Here is a 19,980-nt window from a genome sequence, read left to right on the forward strand (position 1 = left end):
TACATTTTTGAACTTACAAAGTGAAACCCAATTCGTCTTCCTCATCTCTTATACATGTTTTAACCTGTTCACCCCCAATTCCCTGCAAACAGGTCCACAACCACCATTGATAACAATGGGACTGGGCCAAACCACGGTGGTGACAGGGTTAAACAAAACTTTGTTAGGGGCATCATTACAAAAGAGTCAAAAGACAGTTAATTTCTAAAAGATTCATCAACTGTACAGCTGATTATTAAAATATCAGAGATAAGATTGGTCATTTCTTAATGTTTTCATTTCATAAGGATCTGATCTTTACACAGTATTAAAAGCCACTTGGCATCATTGCTGATGTCCAAATATTTGTTAACTTTGAGAATGCAGACCCTATACCTGAGAGAGAGGTAAAACAATGTCTCGAGTAATGATCTATTTGAAGCCTTGTTCTTCTGAGTGACAGATCACACACAAGATATTCACACAATGGAGGTCAAGCCAAAAAACAACGTTGCATTTTCCGTAGTTGCCTTGGCAACCTCTTCTGGTGGAACATTCATGCATGATGCAATGATGCAGTTCAGTAAACTAAGAGAGCACGGTTCATTCCGTCGGCCACTACAAAACTGAGTGAGCATGAGTGTTTGTATCTTGTCAAGTTCAACTTTGACCTCATCCTTGTAAATCTCTTGGCCTTTAGGAGTTTTTGAGAATTTCTTGACGTCTGGAAATAGGAACGGTGAATCTGTTTCGATCATCAGCTTGTCCAGGGGTATGATCTTTTCCTTAAGGCATGTAATCACTCCGTCTGAAGACTGGTCCTTGCACAGAAATCCTGAAACAGGGGTGAAAGTGTGAAAATGCTAAAATTTAAAATTTGTGAGAAAAGAGCAACAATATCGGCATTCACAATGAACAACAAACACATCCACTGACACTATAAGCAGATACCGTGTAAGTGTTTCGGAATGTACGCCAAGCACAGTCTCTAAGCCTTCCTGAATTTCAATGTGGTGAAATACCAAGTATTTTGCTTGTCAATAAAATATGTTTAACTGTATGACTCATTGTCAACCCCAGCAGCAGCCTCACCTGACTATGTGTGTAACATATGATTTTGTAACTTGCTCTCCCACACTTCCAGAAGTGTGTGGTGTTATGCAATGAAGTTATTATTATCAACATTATTATTATTTTTGTCGATAATGAATATTCATAATTTGTCCACTGTGCATATTGTCCTCATAGAAGATTTCACTTCACACATTAAACAACTTTCCACAGATTTTCTAAAGGACTGTCTATGATATTATCACTCGGGTAATTCTTACCTGTGAGACCGATGTAGAACCCTGAATCTAAGTACGTCCTGACTTCTGTAACTGTTCCCGTGAAGCAGTGGATAACGACTCTTGGCAGGCTGTCTCTGTACTTGTCTAGTATTTTGTTCAAGGAATCAAAAGCCTTCCTTTCATGAAGAAAGAGTGGTTTCTTGAGACGACAAGCAAGTTGGATCTGAAATGAAAATATAACAGAAAAATCCAACTTTTGAAATTAGAACAACACTGTATAATAATTATGTCTGACAGCACAAAATGTAAATTTTTTCACATGATAATAAACATATTTTAATTGAAAAATCTAATTTCAAAATCAGAGCAATACACAGAGTAAAACCATATTTTGATTTCATAAAATTAATGCAAAAACATTCATGTTGTGATCTCTGATACTTTCCCTATGCAGAAAAATTCAATTCACATTTATTTTCAAATTGAACTTGACATGTATGTTTGACTGCCAAACACTAAATAGCTTTACTGGTAGTTAGTGAGCACCTGTCATAAGATTCAAATTTTAACTCTACCTGCTTTTCAAAGACTTGCTCTTGTACATCAGGAGGAGAGAAATTGCGATCAAAATCCAGACCAGTCTCTCCGATGGCAACGCACGCTGGATCCTGTGCCAGCTTCTCCAGTTCTTCCGCTGTGTCGTCTTTCCAATGTTTTGCATCATGAGGATGAACACCTGGCATAGGCAAACAAACAAACAAAAAGGAAATGAAAGAGACACTTTGCTATCTTCACACTGATTTTGTTGATGTTCTGATGTCCGTTTACTTTGATAAGCAGCCTGATAGGCAAAGAATGATTTATGTATAAGTTTCTGTATATCATATACATGTACGCTTTACAAGAAGTATAAGCCCATCTTAAATATTATAATGAGTCTGTGTACATTATTCATGATGACGCATTCAGCTGTCATATGACTTGTAGAGCCTTTCTGCTGCAAGTGCTTTTGTGCTGCTTTTTGAGTTACCTTAATAAAATCCACCCACTCTCCGCAGCACCTGGAGTTGGGAGTCTTTCATACATCAAAGCTGTACAAACCAACTACATTCATGTATGCATAAGCTTGCACAGAAATACATATACTGTAATTCTACCCATGTTTCTACAGGATAGTTTTGTTCCCACGTTGGTCTGATTGAATTTGAGATTAAACTCATTGCCAAATGAATTCATAATCACAAACCATATTCTGAGTAATTTTCAGATTAGGTGTTCACCTTCAAGCCTACTTGTCAGTGTAGCGGGTTTTAAATGGATTTTTACATGGATTTTAAATAAAATCCATTTGTCCTGGCAAAACTTTTTGTGTTACTGCAGACATCGTTTGGCAAATGCTCAGCACAGAGAAATATGCACAAATATTAAAATATAAGGCAGGTTTCAAAAATACAAAGTGATATTTGCATGAAGTTTGTGCACTGGTGAAAAAGTGGTACAATCAAAAAAGGGTTGACTAAGGTCTCTTTCTCTCACTTTTCTTCATCAATATTCAAAGACAAAAGGGTATGAAAATATTGCAACAGTCATTTTCTTGACCCCTACGTAATAACCTGATATATTGCTATTTTAATTTATAAATATCCACCTGCTTGATTTAATCCTTTAGGGGTAGTTGATCATACAAGCTGACGCACTAGAAAATTAAATCCGTAAGTCTGGTGTCAGTCCCCCTCCCTCACTTAAAGGGGAAGTTCACCAAGGATGATTTTTACATATGTGCTAGCTTTGTGGTCACTTACCCCGGAAAAGCTATTTTCGCTATTTATAACTTGCACGATTTTTACAAAAACCGATAGAAATAGTACAGGAAGTTGACCATGTAATTTGAATCATGTGAAAAAAGCGCCAAGGTTGGAGCTTGCATCATGTGATATGGAAGGCACCATTTTCCCATGGGTATGGCATTGTCCACTCACCCATGCTTAAACCAGGCTGTGCGTATTTACATAACTCTTGTTTATACTGAGTATCCTTGCATAAACGATGAATCACTTATAATAAACTGTCCACTGTCAGATTTTGTGTTGCTGTTTACTACTGTGTTACTGTGAGTGGACAATGTGGGGGCCATACCCATCCGAAGATGGTCCCTTCCATATCACATGATGCAAGCTCCAAGCTTGGGGCTTTTTTCCCATGATTCAAATTACATGGGCAACTTCCTGTACTATTTTTATCATTTTCGTAGAAAATCGGCGAGTTATAAATGGTGAAAATAGCTTTTCTGGGGTAAATGACCACAGAGCTACCACATACTGTATGTAAAAATCATCCTTGGTGAACTTCCCCTTTAAAAGACAAACTTAATGCAAAATTTGTTTCAGGAAAAATTGCGCTCTTTATTGTGTATGGAGAATACCAACCGTCTTTACAATGCACACACCAAGCAAAATCTACACATGAATATAGATAAACAAACTTCAAATGTTAACACTTTTTCAGCGTACCGAGAAGGATGGATTAACCACAGAAAGATACTAGTAATTCAGAAAGTGTCAATCTATCATGATTCTTCCTAGTACAATATGTCAAAAGAGAAGCGTTTAAACCCTTTCACCCCCAGTTCCCTGTATACAGGTCCAACTTAACAATAGAAAACAATGGATTTGGGACAAACCATGTTGGTGAAAGGGTTAAACAAGGAAGTCCACTTCTAGTGCATAAGTGTTTATGATCAACAACACCTTATAAAGGCCACTAAGGTTAATTCACTTTTGAACTAGAATGACACTGAAAGTCATTTTTGTCTAAAAACATACATTTTAACTTTCTCAGCAAAATCGTAGATTTTTGAAGACAATTTATATTTTAACTAAAAATTCAAGGAAATAAGGCAAAGTTTAGGCCATGGAAATGAACAATGGGTTAAATCCAAAAGCCAAATGGATCATGATAAAAACAAAACCGGTTTGCAAATGCAAATAGAAATACTTGTGTACACTAAGTTTTGTTTTTTTTCTGTTTATTCTAGAGTTAAACCATTGCATGATGGCTGTTCCCCATTTCAAATGATTTAGAGTGTTTTCTGGTCTTTTGAACACCAACACAAATTGAGAGTGAAACAAGAATTTATATAAGGTCTGACCTCACCTGCAGTAAAGTAGAAGAATCCTTTGTCTGAAGCAGCAAGTAGCTGGGCTTCACGACTTGCTCTCAGGGATGTACCAGTTATGATTATGTTCTTGATGTTGAACAATTTAGCTTTCTGGATTAGGAAAGAAATATAATATGGTTACGAATATTCAGAAACTCAAAGAATTTTACTCAACTGATCATCTACATGTACTAAAATTATTGTTTAATGGTGGCATAAGATTTCTGGTGTTGGTGTTTATAACAAAAAATCAAAATGCGGATTTTTAAAAAATATTTTTATGATTGCATGGGTGGGGCAACAGTCTTTGAGTGTTCTACATAATACTTGAAGCAAAGCAATACTGTCTGGCACTGCGCTGCTATTTTTGAACCATAGTTTAAAAAAATCACCAAGGAAAAAGTGAACACAATGTGTTCTCTTTTTGATTTGTAAACACTGATTGGAAACAAAAGCTTGTGAAATTTCTGTGTCATAAATTTCACCACCTTTTGTTTGAAATCAGTATTTACCAACATTTAGAGGATAATGGAATTTGGACTGTGAGGGCGCTGTCACCAGAAACAACCCGAAAATCATTGTACTGACCAATCTGATTAAAATCCAGCTGTAGTGATGTGCTCGTTATTTTCGCCCTTACCTTTGTGGTCGTTTACTTCCGCGTAGCCTCGCCTCACTACAACGGTAAGGGTGAAACTACCGAGCACATCACTACAGCTGGATTTTAATCAGATTGTGTACTGACTTCAAATATGCTATGGAAACAATAGTGCCACACATCAATCACAATACAGACCACAGACATTGATGGATCTCATGAAGCAACCACTGTGTGTGTGTGTGTGTGGATAAAAGTATTCACACGCGATATCTATATGTATGTGTGTGTGAAAGTGTATATATATAAATATATATATAAATATATATATATATATATATATATATATATATATATATATATATATATATATATATATATATATATACTCATATAAAAAAGGAACGAATTGGTTCTTAAGAATTGCTACATGTTGTAATAATTGTGCCAGTCTTCCACCTAGAGTTTCTTTATGCGTCATGATACGAGATTCAACATTTAAAGGATATACACTAAATTCTGGTAAATTTGTCTTAACATTCGCAAGATAGTTTCTGAATCACACAGATTTACTGACCTTCGAAACTTCTGACACATTATTCTTCAAAGATCGATGAGTTAAGTTGGCACCGATGTCGATAACGGCAGGCCAGCTTTGTGCTCTGAGATCTCTCAGAAAGGCTGGTACATAGCCGCCTTTCACAGGTTTGGACTGATATACACCAGAGCCATCGTCTGAGAATTTATAGTGGTCTTCAGCCATGTGTCGGCCCTTGCGGGCGATCTCGACTTTAAGTCTTCTTCCTTCAAAGTCCCTTCAAGGAGTGTGTCAGAAGAATGCGAATTAGAATTATTTTTGTAAATCTTGTGTTATTTGAAAAGTTGGCAGTTATGTTTGTTTGGCACTTGAAAGATGCTGAAACAGCATTGAATGAAAAACTTCCTTCTATAATGCTTACAGATCAAACAAATACAAATGGTGAATTATAATTTCTGTTATCTGATTATGCTTAGTAAACATACATAAGTTTAAAAAGGAAAAAAGAATGCATGGTGATTCTCCAGCTGATACATTATCCAGCTAGTTAAGAATACACTCACCATCCTGAGCAACACAACGTATGTATTTACTTTGGATAGAAACTCACCAATTCATTAAAGAAGAAAACTGATTAACGTCTGGGAACTATAATTTGTATATCTGTTGCAGTTGGTTAGTATATGCAGTGTGCTTCTTCCATGGTATATGTTAACTTGATATCAACTATCGATATCCTCGAATACAACTGACTCCCCACTTGTTTCACTTACTTTTGATTGAATTCTAAGATTTTCTCTTCCATGGTGACAGGTACCCTGACAAAACCATAGCCTCGGGAACGACCTGAATTGTCCATGATGACTTGAACGTCAGCAATCCCTGATGACAATTCTTGTTTGATTTGTAGGTACTCTATGAGTTGAGCAGCATTTGTTTTGAACGGCAGATTTCCTGATACAAAGGAGAAAAGGTATTGTATGTTTACAGTAAAATATAAATATCTATCTGAAAGTTTGTAATAAGGAAACATTATCAACAAATCCAACAATTCTGCAAAGGTCAACAACACCATAGCCTGCATTTAAGTTTGACCATCGGATGTGAAAAACAGATTTTACATCCGTGGTTTGACCATAGAGGTAACACAAACAATTTCCATGGTTTGACTGTGGCTTGAAGCATAGAAGCTGTACACAGAGCTGCTATACCTCCATGCTCCGTTTGAAGCAAGTGTGATCGATATCTTTGATACATGTAAAAAGGTAGTTGTTTCTGTACATGTATTACTGCGGTTCACAGTTTTCCCGATTGCTCTGTTTGGCCGAGTAAATTACGACAGGTCCTGCAGCAAGCGAACTCAAGTCCGGTGAGTGCCTCGCTGCCGCCGTGCTCACCTATGAATATTCTTTGCAAATCCGTCGTTGGATATTTCCTAGCTCCACCAGACGCAGACATCGTGTAAATGTTGTAAAACTCAGGTACGGATCTTCCACGATAAACAACTTTCAAATGGAGAGCGACTTCGCCTGATCGCCTTCGAGGTAATCCTCTAGTTGCAAGGTGTTTGTAGTGCAAGGCGCGTCCCGTTTACTAGTGTCAACAGTCCGGTCACTTGGAGTTTCAAACACTTGTGAAATTCTGTTCCCTTTGACCTCAAGTCAGGTGACAATTTCCCATCATGCACAGCAAACGTCATATCCGGATGTCTGAATATTTTGAAAAGTCGATCTGATTGATCCTATTTGTTATGTGTGCCTTCTCGCTATGATCCCAAGTTTAACGTGTTTTCGTACCTTTAACGTAAGAAATTAGATAGGCCATTGGGTATAGCGAAAGTTTTTGGGTTCAACAATAAGGAACGCTACTTGAATGCTGGATAACTTTTGAATTCCTTGATCCGTACGTGTTGCACAAGTTCCAACTTCCAGTCGAAGTGGGGTGCATTTCGTCGAGCTAGGTAAGAAATTATGACAACCGCAACCCTGTGGTTGTGATGTTCTCATCGTTTGCGAAACTACATAGCTTGATTTCCCTCATAATTTCCAGACACAATCGCAAAATATTCGTTGTTGTTTTCAGAGTGACAAGCTAAACACAGGTCACAGGTCTCCACACACTGAACAGCGTGGAATTTCTATATCATGGCGGAGGAACAACGACGTGGTGGTGACGGTGGTGCCGTCGCCGAAAGTGGCCCAGGCATGCAGTATATGCCGTTCGTAGTCATGGAAGATTTACTCGACAAACTTAAATTGCTGAATTACGAAGAGGATTTTCTGCGCGGGGTTGGATTCAAGCCGTTGTCAAGGTAACGTAGTATACTTCCGGTAGTTCGCTCTTGTGCAGTTGGCACCTTGTTAACTCATGGAGGTTGTTAAAGTGGAGAGATATCCTGAAATCCCGGGACCCCAACCTTCACTTTTTTACATTAGGAAGTATATAGCCAAATTAACATGTTAGTTTTTTTTTTCTAACTCCCCAGCTAACTGTACAATTGATAAATCTTTCAACAAAGGTTGGATTTGGTCCGATCTGATCTTATTAATCGACGGGATATTTCCTCTGACTATTGAAATGACTTCAAAGGGAGGGGGCTCAAGGAACTCGTGCATAGCATGTTGATTGGAATATGTTTTATTTTCCACACCTCTCTTGGCATTTGTCTTACATTTTATAATCATACCACCTTGTTGATGATGATAGCGAAAATGTATGACAAATTCCACAGTGCGATTTCATTTGGTTACACCATTTGCAGGAGCATTTTTTGCAAGATTTAGGTCAGAGGCCTGCCATCTCTGGTTGGCTATGTAGTTCAATTTTGACATCATAAAGTTGTTTTCTATACATCTACAGTGACAGCAATAGCAACATCACACCTAAATTTCAGTCATTTTCCATCATAACAATTCATGTGACTCCTATTTTACATTTGCAGGCATTACTTTGCGATACAGACCAACCCGGGTGAACAGTTTTTCATGTTCACATCGCTTGCTGCATGGCTGATAAATCTGATGGGCAAGCCTTTTGACACACCACAAGAAGTGAGTATCATCTTTACTTACCTCTGTACTCTGCATCCTTGTTCCTTCTTGACTCAAAAACTTGCAATCACACCATGATGTCTCAGGGATTACCCTGGCTCAGGATGAGATAAAATCCCACATAAAAAAAACAGTGGGAGAATTTAAAAGTCTGTGGGATGTCCATGATTTTCTGCATATTGGTTGATTCGCAAAACAATACACTTAATGTGACAGTTTTCGGACAACCTCAGTTTTCGGACATTTAATGACATGCTGTTCGTTGTACTCACTTTGCTCTGTATTGATAGCGTTTTAAAAGTCAAATTAAGTCAGATGACGCTGCCCTCCTGTTTTGGATAGTTTTTTTTTCGGTAGAAGCTATTTCGGGCGCTACAAACTTGGCGAAGTTAGCCACACCATACTACCTCCATGGCCACACCGTACAATACAAGGTGTTGAACGCAACAGACAGAGGCAGCCCGTGTCGATATCTAAGCGCTATACACGTTGAAATAGTTCCGTCGTCCATGGATTACAACAGAACTAATTATCACGAAATATTTCCATATAGTTTTCTAAACACTTTGAAATTGAAAATCGGGGTTCGAAGTTTCAAAATATCAGTATTTAGCCCCTATAATCATATTCCAAATACGACGTCCGATTACATTACTGCGATATCAGTCCGATTACTACGCACTCAACATGGGTCAAAAATTTGGCATTTTTGACCCCCCTAAATGCCACTTCTGTCAGTGTTAACAGTTTGAGGATAAGCACAATAAAGTTTTGAAAGGTATGATAATAAGATTTCGTAGTGCTTGTCATTTATAAAACGGCTTTGGGCGAAATTCACTACCCTGTCTGAAAACTGTCACACTTAGTGTAGTTGTAATCCGAGGCGATCGAATCCATACTTTCTAGTGTGGGAGTAACGGAAGTACAGTAGTCCAGAATAGTGCATTTTCGTTTTTTCTTCGCACTGCCACTCGTGCTGGACACTAATTTCTTCGAAAGCGCCATTTTGAGCGACGACAACACGCTGTACATCAGCAATGAACACTTGCTGTATCGACTCCAATGATTTTTCAAAGAACGCAAAACTTCCTGTTGGCAACCAATCACAAACGCTGTTTGAAACGGGTAACTCTGCAACAGGTTCTTGGTATAGCGCTCTCTACGGCGACACAATGAGTGGTTCTGTACTGAAAACCTGCCAAATATTACCGATGAATTTAGATCGTGTAAATGTATCACGTACGCACCATTTCCATTATAGGCCCGACTTTTTGCCCAATTGACATTTCTGAATGCGACTTTCTGATTTTTGAGCGTAAATATCGCGTTATCGCGCCCCAAAGTGATCCCTGTGTCTGGATTATTAAAATGAGAAATCAGACCATTTTGATAGTGTCTGGATTAACGGGATGATCAGACCATTGTCACATGGTTTATGAACACATCAATACCCTGTGGTCTTTTAATATTGGAATAAACATGATTTCACTTCTTTAAAAACAATGGCAAATCAGATGCTCATCATGATGTTGTAGTACAACCACCTTTCTACATCTTTCAAAGAGATCACAAGCAGTCTTGAGTGAATGTTAAAATTTGCTTTTAAAAAGAGGATGAAAATTAGGCACCATGTATGAGACCTCAGGATTACAGAGATAAGCTGTGGTGTGTTTTGCAAAGAGATAGTCCACCCTTTATTCCCATTTGACATACCACTAACTCAAGCACATTCTCTGTGAGCTTTTGAAGTTTTACACGTTACATGTACTGGCATAGAGCTGACCCAAGTAAGTTTCCTGATTTGATCGGCAACATTAAAGCCCCATAAGCTGTGTCTTTTTACATTATTTTTTCAATAAGATAGTTTGAAGTCAAATGCAACTTATGTAAAGATACTTACCAAAGTGTGACAACAGAACATTAAATTTTTGAGCATTGGCGACAAAGACACAACTTAGATTTCAACAACCAGATAGTTTTCGAGTTGTAACTCAGATATAGTGGCTGCATGTATATGTGTATAAGCACCTGAATTTAACCGACCAAAATCGTGACCTAGGATTGAATAATATACATAAGACAATATGGCTGAATAATGGGAATCCAAAACAGCTCTCTTAAGATAGAACGATATTTTATGATAGGTAAAATGCAAAAAGATACAGCTAAGTGCACAGTGCTTAGCAATTACAAGAGCCCCTTTTTTCAAAGTTTGCATGGCGTATTATCAAAACCAATGGTCGTAACTATGTTGTCTTTTTCACCGCTTAGTATGATGACCCCAACGCTACGATATCCAGCATCTTGGATGAACTACGGCAGCTGGGATCTACAGTGGATTTCCCTCCGGCTAAACTGAAGTCTGGCTTTGGTGAACATGTCATCTACGTCATCGACAAATTCGCAGATGAAGCTTTGAAACAGACGAATTTCAACTGGAATAGGTAACAATGATGACCTTGTAGCTTTTGCATCAGTTTCCAGCTTTTTTGCTTATATGTATTTGTTAAATACATGTTTTGTTAACAAAATAATTACTTAGTTGTTAATAAATATGCCAAAACATATATAGATTTTTTCCTTTGACATACGTTCTTTTGGATGAGAAGTTTTATGTTCAGAAAGCTTGTGGCATAGACAAATGTAAATGAACTCATGGGACTTCTATTTTTATTTCTTAATAATTAATATTCTTTCATTGTATTCATCAGACTACATGCAAAAAAGTTCAAGTGTGATCCACAGAAGAAAGGTTCATGAAAGAAAAACAAAACACTATACTGCATTGTAGCAGCTGATACGCACCCTTTATTCTTTTTTAGGAAAACTAACAAATTTGTTGACGTGAGTTTTAGTGCATGATACTGTAGTAGAAATTGTATTATCATGGTACAGTATCTAGCGGTGTTAAACTGATGACAATTTTCTACTTGTAATTATGACAGACCTATCTATCCAGAGGAGGAGATGGAAGAAGAGTCTACAATGGACGATGATGCTGAACTGACTCTGGATAAAGTAGAGGAAGAAATGGGGGTGAGTGGTGGGTTGTAGTGTGGGTTATACATGTAACAGTAATACCATACCGGTAGATGGGTGTGTGGTTGGGAGAGATGGGTTATGGGGGTGAGTGGTGGGTTGTAGTGTGGGTTATACATGTAACAGTAATAGCATAGATGGTGTGTGCGGTGGGGAGAGATGGGTTATGGGGTTGAGTGATGTGTTGTAGTGTGGGTTATACATGTAGCGGTAATAGCATAGATGGGTGTGCGGTGGGGAGAGATGGGTTATTGGGGTGAGTGATGTGTTGTACTGTGGGTTATACATGTAGCGGTAATAGCATAGATGGGTATGCGGTGGGGAGAGATGGGTTATGGGGGTGAGTGATGTGTTGCACTGTGGGTTATACATGTAGCAGTAATAGCATAGATGTGGTGTGCGGTGGGGAGAGATGGGTTATGCAAACAAAAAGATAAACTGACATGTTGGTTAAACACGTCAGTTTATCTGTAATCCCTTCCAGTTTAGTCTTATTGGCTGTTGTGTGACCTCCAATAGCAGCTGGTTGTGGGTATCGGTAGGTTTGCAGCAAGAACTGATCAGTCGGACAACAAGAACAAAATTCTTTTCAACACAAAAGAAAACCCTAAAATGTTGGGTTGAAATACACTTTAGGTATAGGCGTTTTGAGATCAGGGTTAAAGGGTTGAAGAGTTACCAAGTTACACAGATAGGAGCATAAGAAGTTTAACACACTGATGCTGTGGAGAAAGTAGCATTGATCTATCTGTGTGTGTTAAAAACATGTTCTGGTGCCCGTATTTGTGTATCTGTATATGATATTTTTAATCTTATTTTTGTGTCTTTTTTACAGAATGATTACGATGACATTGAAGAAGAAGAGAGTTTCCTTGATCTTGAAGGACTGAAGAACTTGAAAAATAAAACTGTAAGTATTGTTTCTATATTACTGTCAGTCAGATAGTCAGCCCTATTGCACATATACATGTATTAACAACTTCATAACACACCACATGCTCATTCTGTGTCGCGATTCGCCAGAATACGTCACGTGACGAGAAAATAGATACGTATAGTCCCCATCAAATCGACAAAAGTGACGTCAGAGGGTATTTTTTGAAAAGCTATTTCCCTAGGGAAATAGTTTTGACCAAATTTGGAAAAGTGCCCGGTCACGTGACCGTAGTGTCGTCTGCACCTTTGCAGCAATGGCGGGTGACCAGAACGTGATGTGCGTCCGGGATAGGTGACGACGCATTCTCTTAAACAGATTTTCCAACATTTTCCAACATTTCAACAGCGTAGGAACTTGAATAGCTCATCGACGGAAAAGATTAAGGTGCAACTAAGGATGTCGCTAGGTATGCTTAGAATATTTTCTGAAAGAAAGTGGTAGGCCTACCATGTACAACTGAAGAAAGCGCTGTGGAAACATCACCAGTAAACTTGTCACAATGGATTGTTGCGGTGCAAAATATCAAAACACATTAAAAACTATATAACAATACAACATGAGCATGTGGTGTGTTATAAAACACCTATAGCCTGGTCTTTATTCGGGCTATAGCGCTCGTCTATTACCCCTCGTGGCCGTGTGTTACCAGAAACACATCGCTATACCCCTCAGCCTACGGCCTCGGGGAATAGCGATGTGTTTCTGGTAACACACGGTCCCTCGGGGTAATAGACGGTCGCTATAGCCCTCATGACCAGGCAATAGGTGTTTAATATGACATATCAGAATTTGTAAGAGTTGATTTGAGTGTGCATATCTGCTTCATGTATTTAGTGACTCCATGCTTAATGAAACACCTCCATTTACAATGTTATCATCAGAGTCTGCTTGTGTATTTGTGTGTGTAGTAAATTATGCCGCAGTGTTCTCCCCAGGAATTTTTTAGAAGAGGGTGAAGACGTGGTGCGAAGCACCACAAGCGACCGCGCAAGCGGTCGCGGGGGGAGGTCAGGAGGGGGGGTCCCCCCTCCTGCCGTTGGAGCTTTTGAAAAACAGAGATGAAAATGGTGTATTTGGTGGCACTTTGGGGAGTATTTTTCAGATTTTTTTCGTATAAAAAATTCAAAGGAAAGGAGATCTGAGACAGTGTTTCATAACTTTTATTACAGTTCGCTGATTTCAATTATGAAGATTACATTTTTTGAAAACGAAAACATAGCGAGAGACATACATTTATTCATCGATGTCAAAATGATCACGGTGACCATAAAACTCAGGCTTGGGGAGCATTTTTTCAGATTTTTTTCGTATAAAAAACACAAAGTAAAAGAGATCGGAAACAGTGTTCCATAACTTTTATTACAGTTCACGGATTTCAATGAAGATTACATTTTTTGAAAACGAAAACAGCGAGTCTAGAGACATACATTTATTCATCGATGTCAAAATTAGCACCATAACACTCACGTGTTCTCATCCTGATACACGTCCGACCGAGCCTAAAATTAGGTTGTTTTGCTTTGGGAAGGAATACACAAACGAAATTCTAACCTCCTATAAAAACTTCAGTGTACCCTGCTGTCCTTGGTTACCCTCCAGCTCCTTGCCATGTTTACTCTGCTAAGTCGGTTACCTAATGCACGGTCCCTATATAGGACCGTGGCTAACGTAACGTTACGGAGCCATGCAAATATGGCTGCCTTCGATGAGTTGCACATGGGCTTATGATCTCGGATGACATCACAAACTCGCGAGATTTGCAAGATCGATGAGAATTACGTTTGCAGTCTGCAGGATCGATGCTCACGCTCGCATTTTGCTTGTAAATCACTGTCAACTTTTTTTCCCGTACATTTTATTGTTTTATTTTTCAAAAAAAATAAATCTTTTTCATTTCTGGCAAGGGGGCGCTCGGAATTTACAAGAGGGCGCCACGCCCCTGTTACCTTATTCAGGGAGAACACTGTGCCGTACTCAATTCAAAAAACTTGTCTTTTGGTCCCCATTACGGTAAGGCTCCATTAACTTAAGAATACCCTACTTCCCCAGAGGATCAATTTCACAGACCTGCCTTTCCTACAATGGCACTACAATAGCACCAGCTGGATTAGATAAACATAACAATGGAACATTCACACCTTGAGGGATTAAAAGTCTTCTGTTTGTCACCCGAGTTGCTCAGGCAAGAACTCGGGTTTCAGGCACCATGCAAGTTAATGCAGTCGTCCCCTAATGCAAACTTGATACATAGATTTGTATGGGACTGGTTTGTTTTCTATGAATTTTGAAGATGACCATGTGACAATTATGAAGTAATTATCAACCATTTCTGTCACTTTTAGTAAGCAGTTGGTATCTGAAAAGTTCCCATATTATATTACCATGCATTGAGTTTTTTTTTTTTGAAAAAGATAAATTTATTTCCACATAGTCACAAATAAAACAAATGTACATAACTGTGAATGCATTACAATCACAATGCGTCTTGTCTGAAAACAAAAAACCAAATAATTAGCTGTTTAATTACAAAGATCATCATATAATGCATTCAGGATGCATTCTCTTTCTTCAAGTCTTACAAGGCTTGCATGCATTGAATTTTACTGACCTGGTACAACCAGAACAGCGCCCTCAGTAGTCAAGTTTTAAGTCTTACTTTGATTATCACTGTCTGTGTTTGCCATCATCTTCAGGAGAGCAGTGAGCTCAGTAAACCCCAGGAGATAATGGAATCTACCACAGACGCCATTGACTGGAGGCTTGAAGTGGAGAGGGTCTTGCCGTCCCTCAAAGTGACCATCCGTACCGACAACAAAGACTGGCGCACTCACGTAGACCAGATGCATCAACACAGAGATGGTATTGAACAGTCTCTCTCACAGACCAAGGTAACATTGCAGTCTAGTAAATTCAGTGCACCCTCTAAGCCAAAATGATGAATCACAGACTTGAGGAAGACCTATTGTTGGCCTGACTCGAATCTAGAAATTCATAAAGTATTTGTAAAAAATGCAGAAATGTTGTTATTTAGATGGACATTGTTGTACATTTGTATCACTGGAAATGAACTATGGCCATAGTTGAATGCTTGAAACAAAAACCACCCTTTCCCAGCAGCCTTTTAATCTAGCCCTAGTGTATTAAATGGATTATTGGGAACTGAAAATTATGAAAATGGGTGTACAGGATTCAAGAATAAACACAGGGATTATGTATAGGTATCTGATGCAGCCTATCAAACAACTGAACTAAGAAAAGTTACACACTTTTGCCTTATCTTTGTTAAAATTATTGCCAGATCAATTGTGTATAAAAAAAATTTATGTGCATTTTCACATTGGTTAAATAAAATCTACGTTTCACAGGAATGGAACAGCAAGGTGATACAGGATTAGCTTGTGTAATACTAGGTTAAAACTTGAAGTGTAATGTTTGCACTGCTGTAACATGACATCTTCAACGTCCAACAATCAAATTGTTATAATTTGGTGTGGGCCTATTGACAGCCTCTATTTCCATAGCTCCAAGGGGACACAGTCCCTATTTAGCCAGAGGGACTGTGAACGGAATAAAGATACGCAAGTCAAATGTACGCTGTTTGTGATTGGATGCTTTCAGGGTCACCTGGACAAACTGCACCAGGAGATTTCCAGAACACTGGAGAAAATAAACAGCAGAGAGAAGTACATCAACAACCAACTGGAACACTTACTGGGTGAATTCAGACACATGCAGGATTCCCTGGCTGAAGTGAGTGTACCATTTATCAAATCTGCCTCATGGTTTATATTAACCCTTTGAGCACCAAAGTCAATTTTTGTCGCTTTTATAAAATGTACCCTAGTCCATTTTTTTTCAGATTTTTGACAAAATATTGACAAAAAACTCTAGTCAATGAAATATGATATCCATTTGGTCCAAAATTATCACAAGACTTACGAAAAAATTTATAAAAATTGGTAAAATGTTGTTTTAAAATTTGGGTTGGGAAAATTACAGCACTCAGAGGGTCAGTGGGTTAATCTGCATTTCAAAGGATATATGGGAAACATTCAGATATACTTGTTGAAATGAAAAAAAAATGAATTTGAATATCAGCGGCAGGGTCCACAGCTGCTGTGAAATGCAATGATGTATAAAAAAAATTCCTTCTATGGTTCAACTGTGGGACATTTGTGTGCTTTCACCACCTTTTCAGCAGGCTTTCATCATGTTTACTTCGAAAGATATGAGTCCTGATGGCAGGCAATGTATAATATGTGAACTCTTGATACTGCTTAAAATTGGTAAAATTTTTTGGTATCGCTGACAGGAGATAAAAGCCTAGTATGTTATTTCCCAACTGTATCCACAGGAGTGTCTCATTGTCTGTTGACTGTATTCCTTCTGTACAATATACGATAACCAAACCCCATTGGATGGTGTTTGAGTATTGTAGTCCCAGCAGTTCTTCTATCGCCATGGATTTGGAACATTGGTACATGGTACATAGTGTATAGGAACTCAATTATCATTTCAATTCTTCCCTAACACGTTTGCATTGATATACCGGGGGGAACTCTGGTAACATGACTGGGGGGTCCTCATTAAAATTGATACAGGCACCGCCCTCAACAGCAACACTGTAGAAACATGTTGTGTAACTCTTGCTGCATTGACAAACAGTAACAAAAAATTATTGAAAGGACACATGGACCTCGTCCCCCAACCCAACCCCCACACACACCTTATGTATGTATACATACTGGCATATACACTGTACTCAACTCATAGTAAGGGCCTGAAAGAATTTGGCCATGTATTTGTTGTAGAATACAAGTAGCACAAAGCATTGAACTTGGCATTCATTCATAGCATTTTACAACTTGACACTCACGTCATGCCGCAGTGCCCTGAACACTGACATTTCCAAACACAAACACAAACAATCTGTTGATGTGTTCCTGACTGATTCAAAAATGTCTTTACAGGTGAAGGAGCAGTACAGACAAGCCAGTGGTGGTGTGACAGAGAGAAGCCGAGCGCTGGCTGAGGTTTCTGAAGATTTGGAAAAAATCAAACAAGACATGGAAGAGAGGGGTTCCAGCATGACAGATGGAGGTAAATTTATCAAATTTACTTTTAAAGAAATTCATAATTTTGTCACAATGCTTTGCTTTAAAGTAGTATGCACCTCCAAAGTGAAGACTTAAATTTTTTGCTGAGCTCAAACTTTCCTCGGGGAATCTTTCAACCATTTTCTTTCAAAATCAAGAAAAAGATTAGGGATAACCGTGCAAATTTAAGTGCTAGAGAAACAAATTACCTAAGATTTACGAATATTTGATATTCAAAATGGCCGCAATCCCTGTGTTAATTCTATGGAGAAAAATAAAATTTTAGATTTTCAAAAAACTAAGATGGTGAAAGTTTTTCGTTCTCCAAGGGCTTCAAAATAAACCCCTACAAGTGGTAGATCAGAAAAGATTGGTAAAGTTTGAGAGTCCAAATATCTGCCCCCGACGTGCATTGTACCTTAATTATTGAGAGATGAAAATAATTGTAGCATAATCCAATTTAAACGAACTTAAATGTTTGTAAACTGATCCAGACAGCGGATGTATGAAACATACGTTCAATGGTTCTTTTTTTCTTTTGTTTGTTACATGAACATGTTACATTAGGAATGTAGTGATTTCTGGAAGATATTTTACACATGTACAAGTTATAAAAACCAAGAATGGTGTTATTTTTGTTACTTAGAACACTTTTTCTTGCAAAATCTTTTGTTACAATGTATTCCGCAGTTCAATAGTATCAATGAAATACAACTGGTTAAACCCAAAATTTGAATGGTCTGCATGGTACAAACCCACATACGCAAAGGCACGCTCCAATGTGTACACGTGGCTTGGTTTGTACCGCCATCACATGAATTTTTGAGCGTACTGAGTCTGTAGAACACCATGTTTCTGTGTTGCTCCTTAGTAGAACCATTAAAAAATTACCTTAAATTGTCAGTGACCTGTGTTTATTCATGTTTTGTATTTATTACAGTTTATTTCAGCAATAAAGCACAATCATGTAGCAAGCAGTCTGTTCTTCCAGCCTTGACATTTCATTTTCACCTGTGTCATTTCAGCGCCATTGGTGAAAATCAAGCAGGCCCTACAGCGACTGAAGACAGAGATCACGCAAATGGACGTACGCATCGGCACAGTTGAACACAGCCTGCTCCAGGCCAGACTCAAAGACAGAAGTAACATGCAGAGAGATATGAACAAACCGCTGGTCTCTGATAGCTATGATTATGCATAACAATGGTACTTGAACAAATCCAACGCTTTAAAAAATTTTGATTCATTATTCCGTATTGTTTTTCCACTTCTTACATCAAAGACCCCACATCACCCAAGCTACTTAATGATCACCATTGATAAAATTGAACTATCGCTGCAGAATTGGATGGGTATTATCACTCTCTTCAAAAGATGCAGAGTTGTTGAATGAATGTTTGCTGGTGTAGTAAAGGTTAAAGGGCGGGATCATCGGAAATGCGCTCAAAGGTGTCAATAAGACAGTGTGAATACTCTATCCAAGGTATGATTTTAATTGATGAAAGTTAAAACATGTTCATCATATTTTACATCGTAAAATATAAGTACTGCAGCTACATTGACGTGATGCATATAGATATTGTGCATGCAATACATTGTTTGTAAACAAGGAAACCACAATGCCGCAGTTCCAATGACCCCCTCCCATGCAGTGTAATGTTTCCAGTTTCAAACCATTGCAATTTACATACACTGATACAAACTTTACACCGTATTATCATCGTTAAGTACGGCAGATTATCAACCCTACCCATTCTGGAAAAAACTCCACATGTATTACTGTTTGTGAGTAGATCATTGTATGTGTAAATTTTGTCAGAATCTGAACAAGTTTTCCCGTCAAAAGTTGTGAATGAATGCAAGCTTGGTTAAATGAGATTGCTGGTTGGCAATACAGTTCATAGGTAAAGTTGACAGACCCGTACTTTTGAAATACATTCATATTTTTTTTCATATTGTACAGAGTGATTTCTCTGTATTGCTTATCTCTCCTGTCCTTGTGAAATGAACAAAAGATTTTTTTTGTACATATTGCATTTAGCCTTTAATAAATATATTGTCCATTGTGAGTGTACAGGCCTGGTCTATCATGAGTCACTGTGTACGGTGTTGCAGTCAGTCCAGAGCTTAGCCTACAGCTCAGTAACTCCAGGTTTTGCCTTGGGTTTTGGGTTGCACTGTCATCCGACCTGCAACCCCAGGCAAAAACCTGAGCTACTGTACTGCAGCTATCGGGAGCTCTTCCTACAGATATCCTGTGTGTAGTATGTGTTAATGACAGTAGCTCCTTCCTT

The 19,980-nt window shown here is 38.3% G+C and overlaps 2 protein-coding genes across 3 annotated transcripts; one reads left to right on the forward strand and one right to left on the reverse strand.

The window, feature by feature from the left end:
• Window positions 1–4: 4 nt before the first annotated feature.
• Window positions 5–7,219, reverse strand: LOC139125893 (3'-5' ssDNA/RNA exonuclease TatD-like). The gene is made up of 7 exons (XM_070691976.1): window positions 6,962–7,219; window positions 6,338–6,518; window positions 5,604–5,841; window positions 4,425–4,539; window positions 1,847–2,007; window positions 1,311–1,494; window positions 5–814 (listed from the first exon to the last, which is right to left on the reverse strand). The coding sequence occupies exons 1-7, from the start codon at window positions 7,020–7,022 to the stop codon at window positions 459–461; spliced, it is 1,296 nt and encodes a 431-aa protein (XP_070548077.1). The 5' UTR covers window positions 7,023–7,219; the 3' UTR covers window positions 5–458.
• Window positions 7,220–7,229: 10 nt separating this feature from the next.
• On the forward strand, window positions 7,230–19,760 carry LOC139125894 (intraflagellar transport protein 57 homolog). Of its 2 annotated transcripts, XM_070691977.1 has the most exons (10): window positions 7,230–7,524; window positions 7,647–7,875; window positions 8,506–8,614; window positions 10,886–11,058; window positions 11,560–11,650; window positions 12,489–12,563; window positions 15,284–15,478; window positions 16,209–16,340; window positions 17,561–17,690; window positions 18,712–19,760. In XM_070691977.1, the coding sequence occupies exons 2-10, from the start codon at window positions 7,709–7,711 to the stop codon at window positions 18,885–18,887; spliced, it is 1,248 nt and encodes a 415-aa protein (XP_070548078.1). In that variant the 5' UTR covers window positions 7,230–7,524; window positions 7,647–7,708; the 3' UTR covers window positions 18,888–19,760. The 2 variants fall into 2 exon arrangements, with proteins under 2 accessions (XP_070548078.1, XP_070548079.1); XM_070691978.1 differs by lacking the exon at window positions 7,230–7,524 and having other exon boundaries at window positions 7,632–7,875.
• The last annotated feature ends 220 nt before the right edge of the window (window positions 19,761–19,980 follow it).

The sequence above is a fragment of the Ptychodera flava genome, assembly GCF_041260155.1.
Source record: "Ptychodera flava strain L36383 chromosome 3 unlocalized genomic scaffold, AS_Pfla_20210202 Scaffold_26__1_contigs__length_13983176_pilon, whole genome shotgun sequence".
NCBI classification, from domain to species: domain Eukaryota; kingdom Metazoa; phylum Hemichordata; class Enteropneusta; family Ptychoderidae; genus Ptychodera; species Ptychodera flava.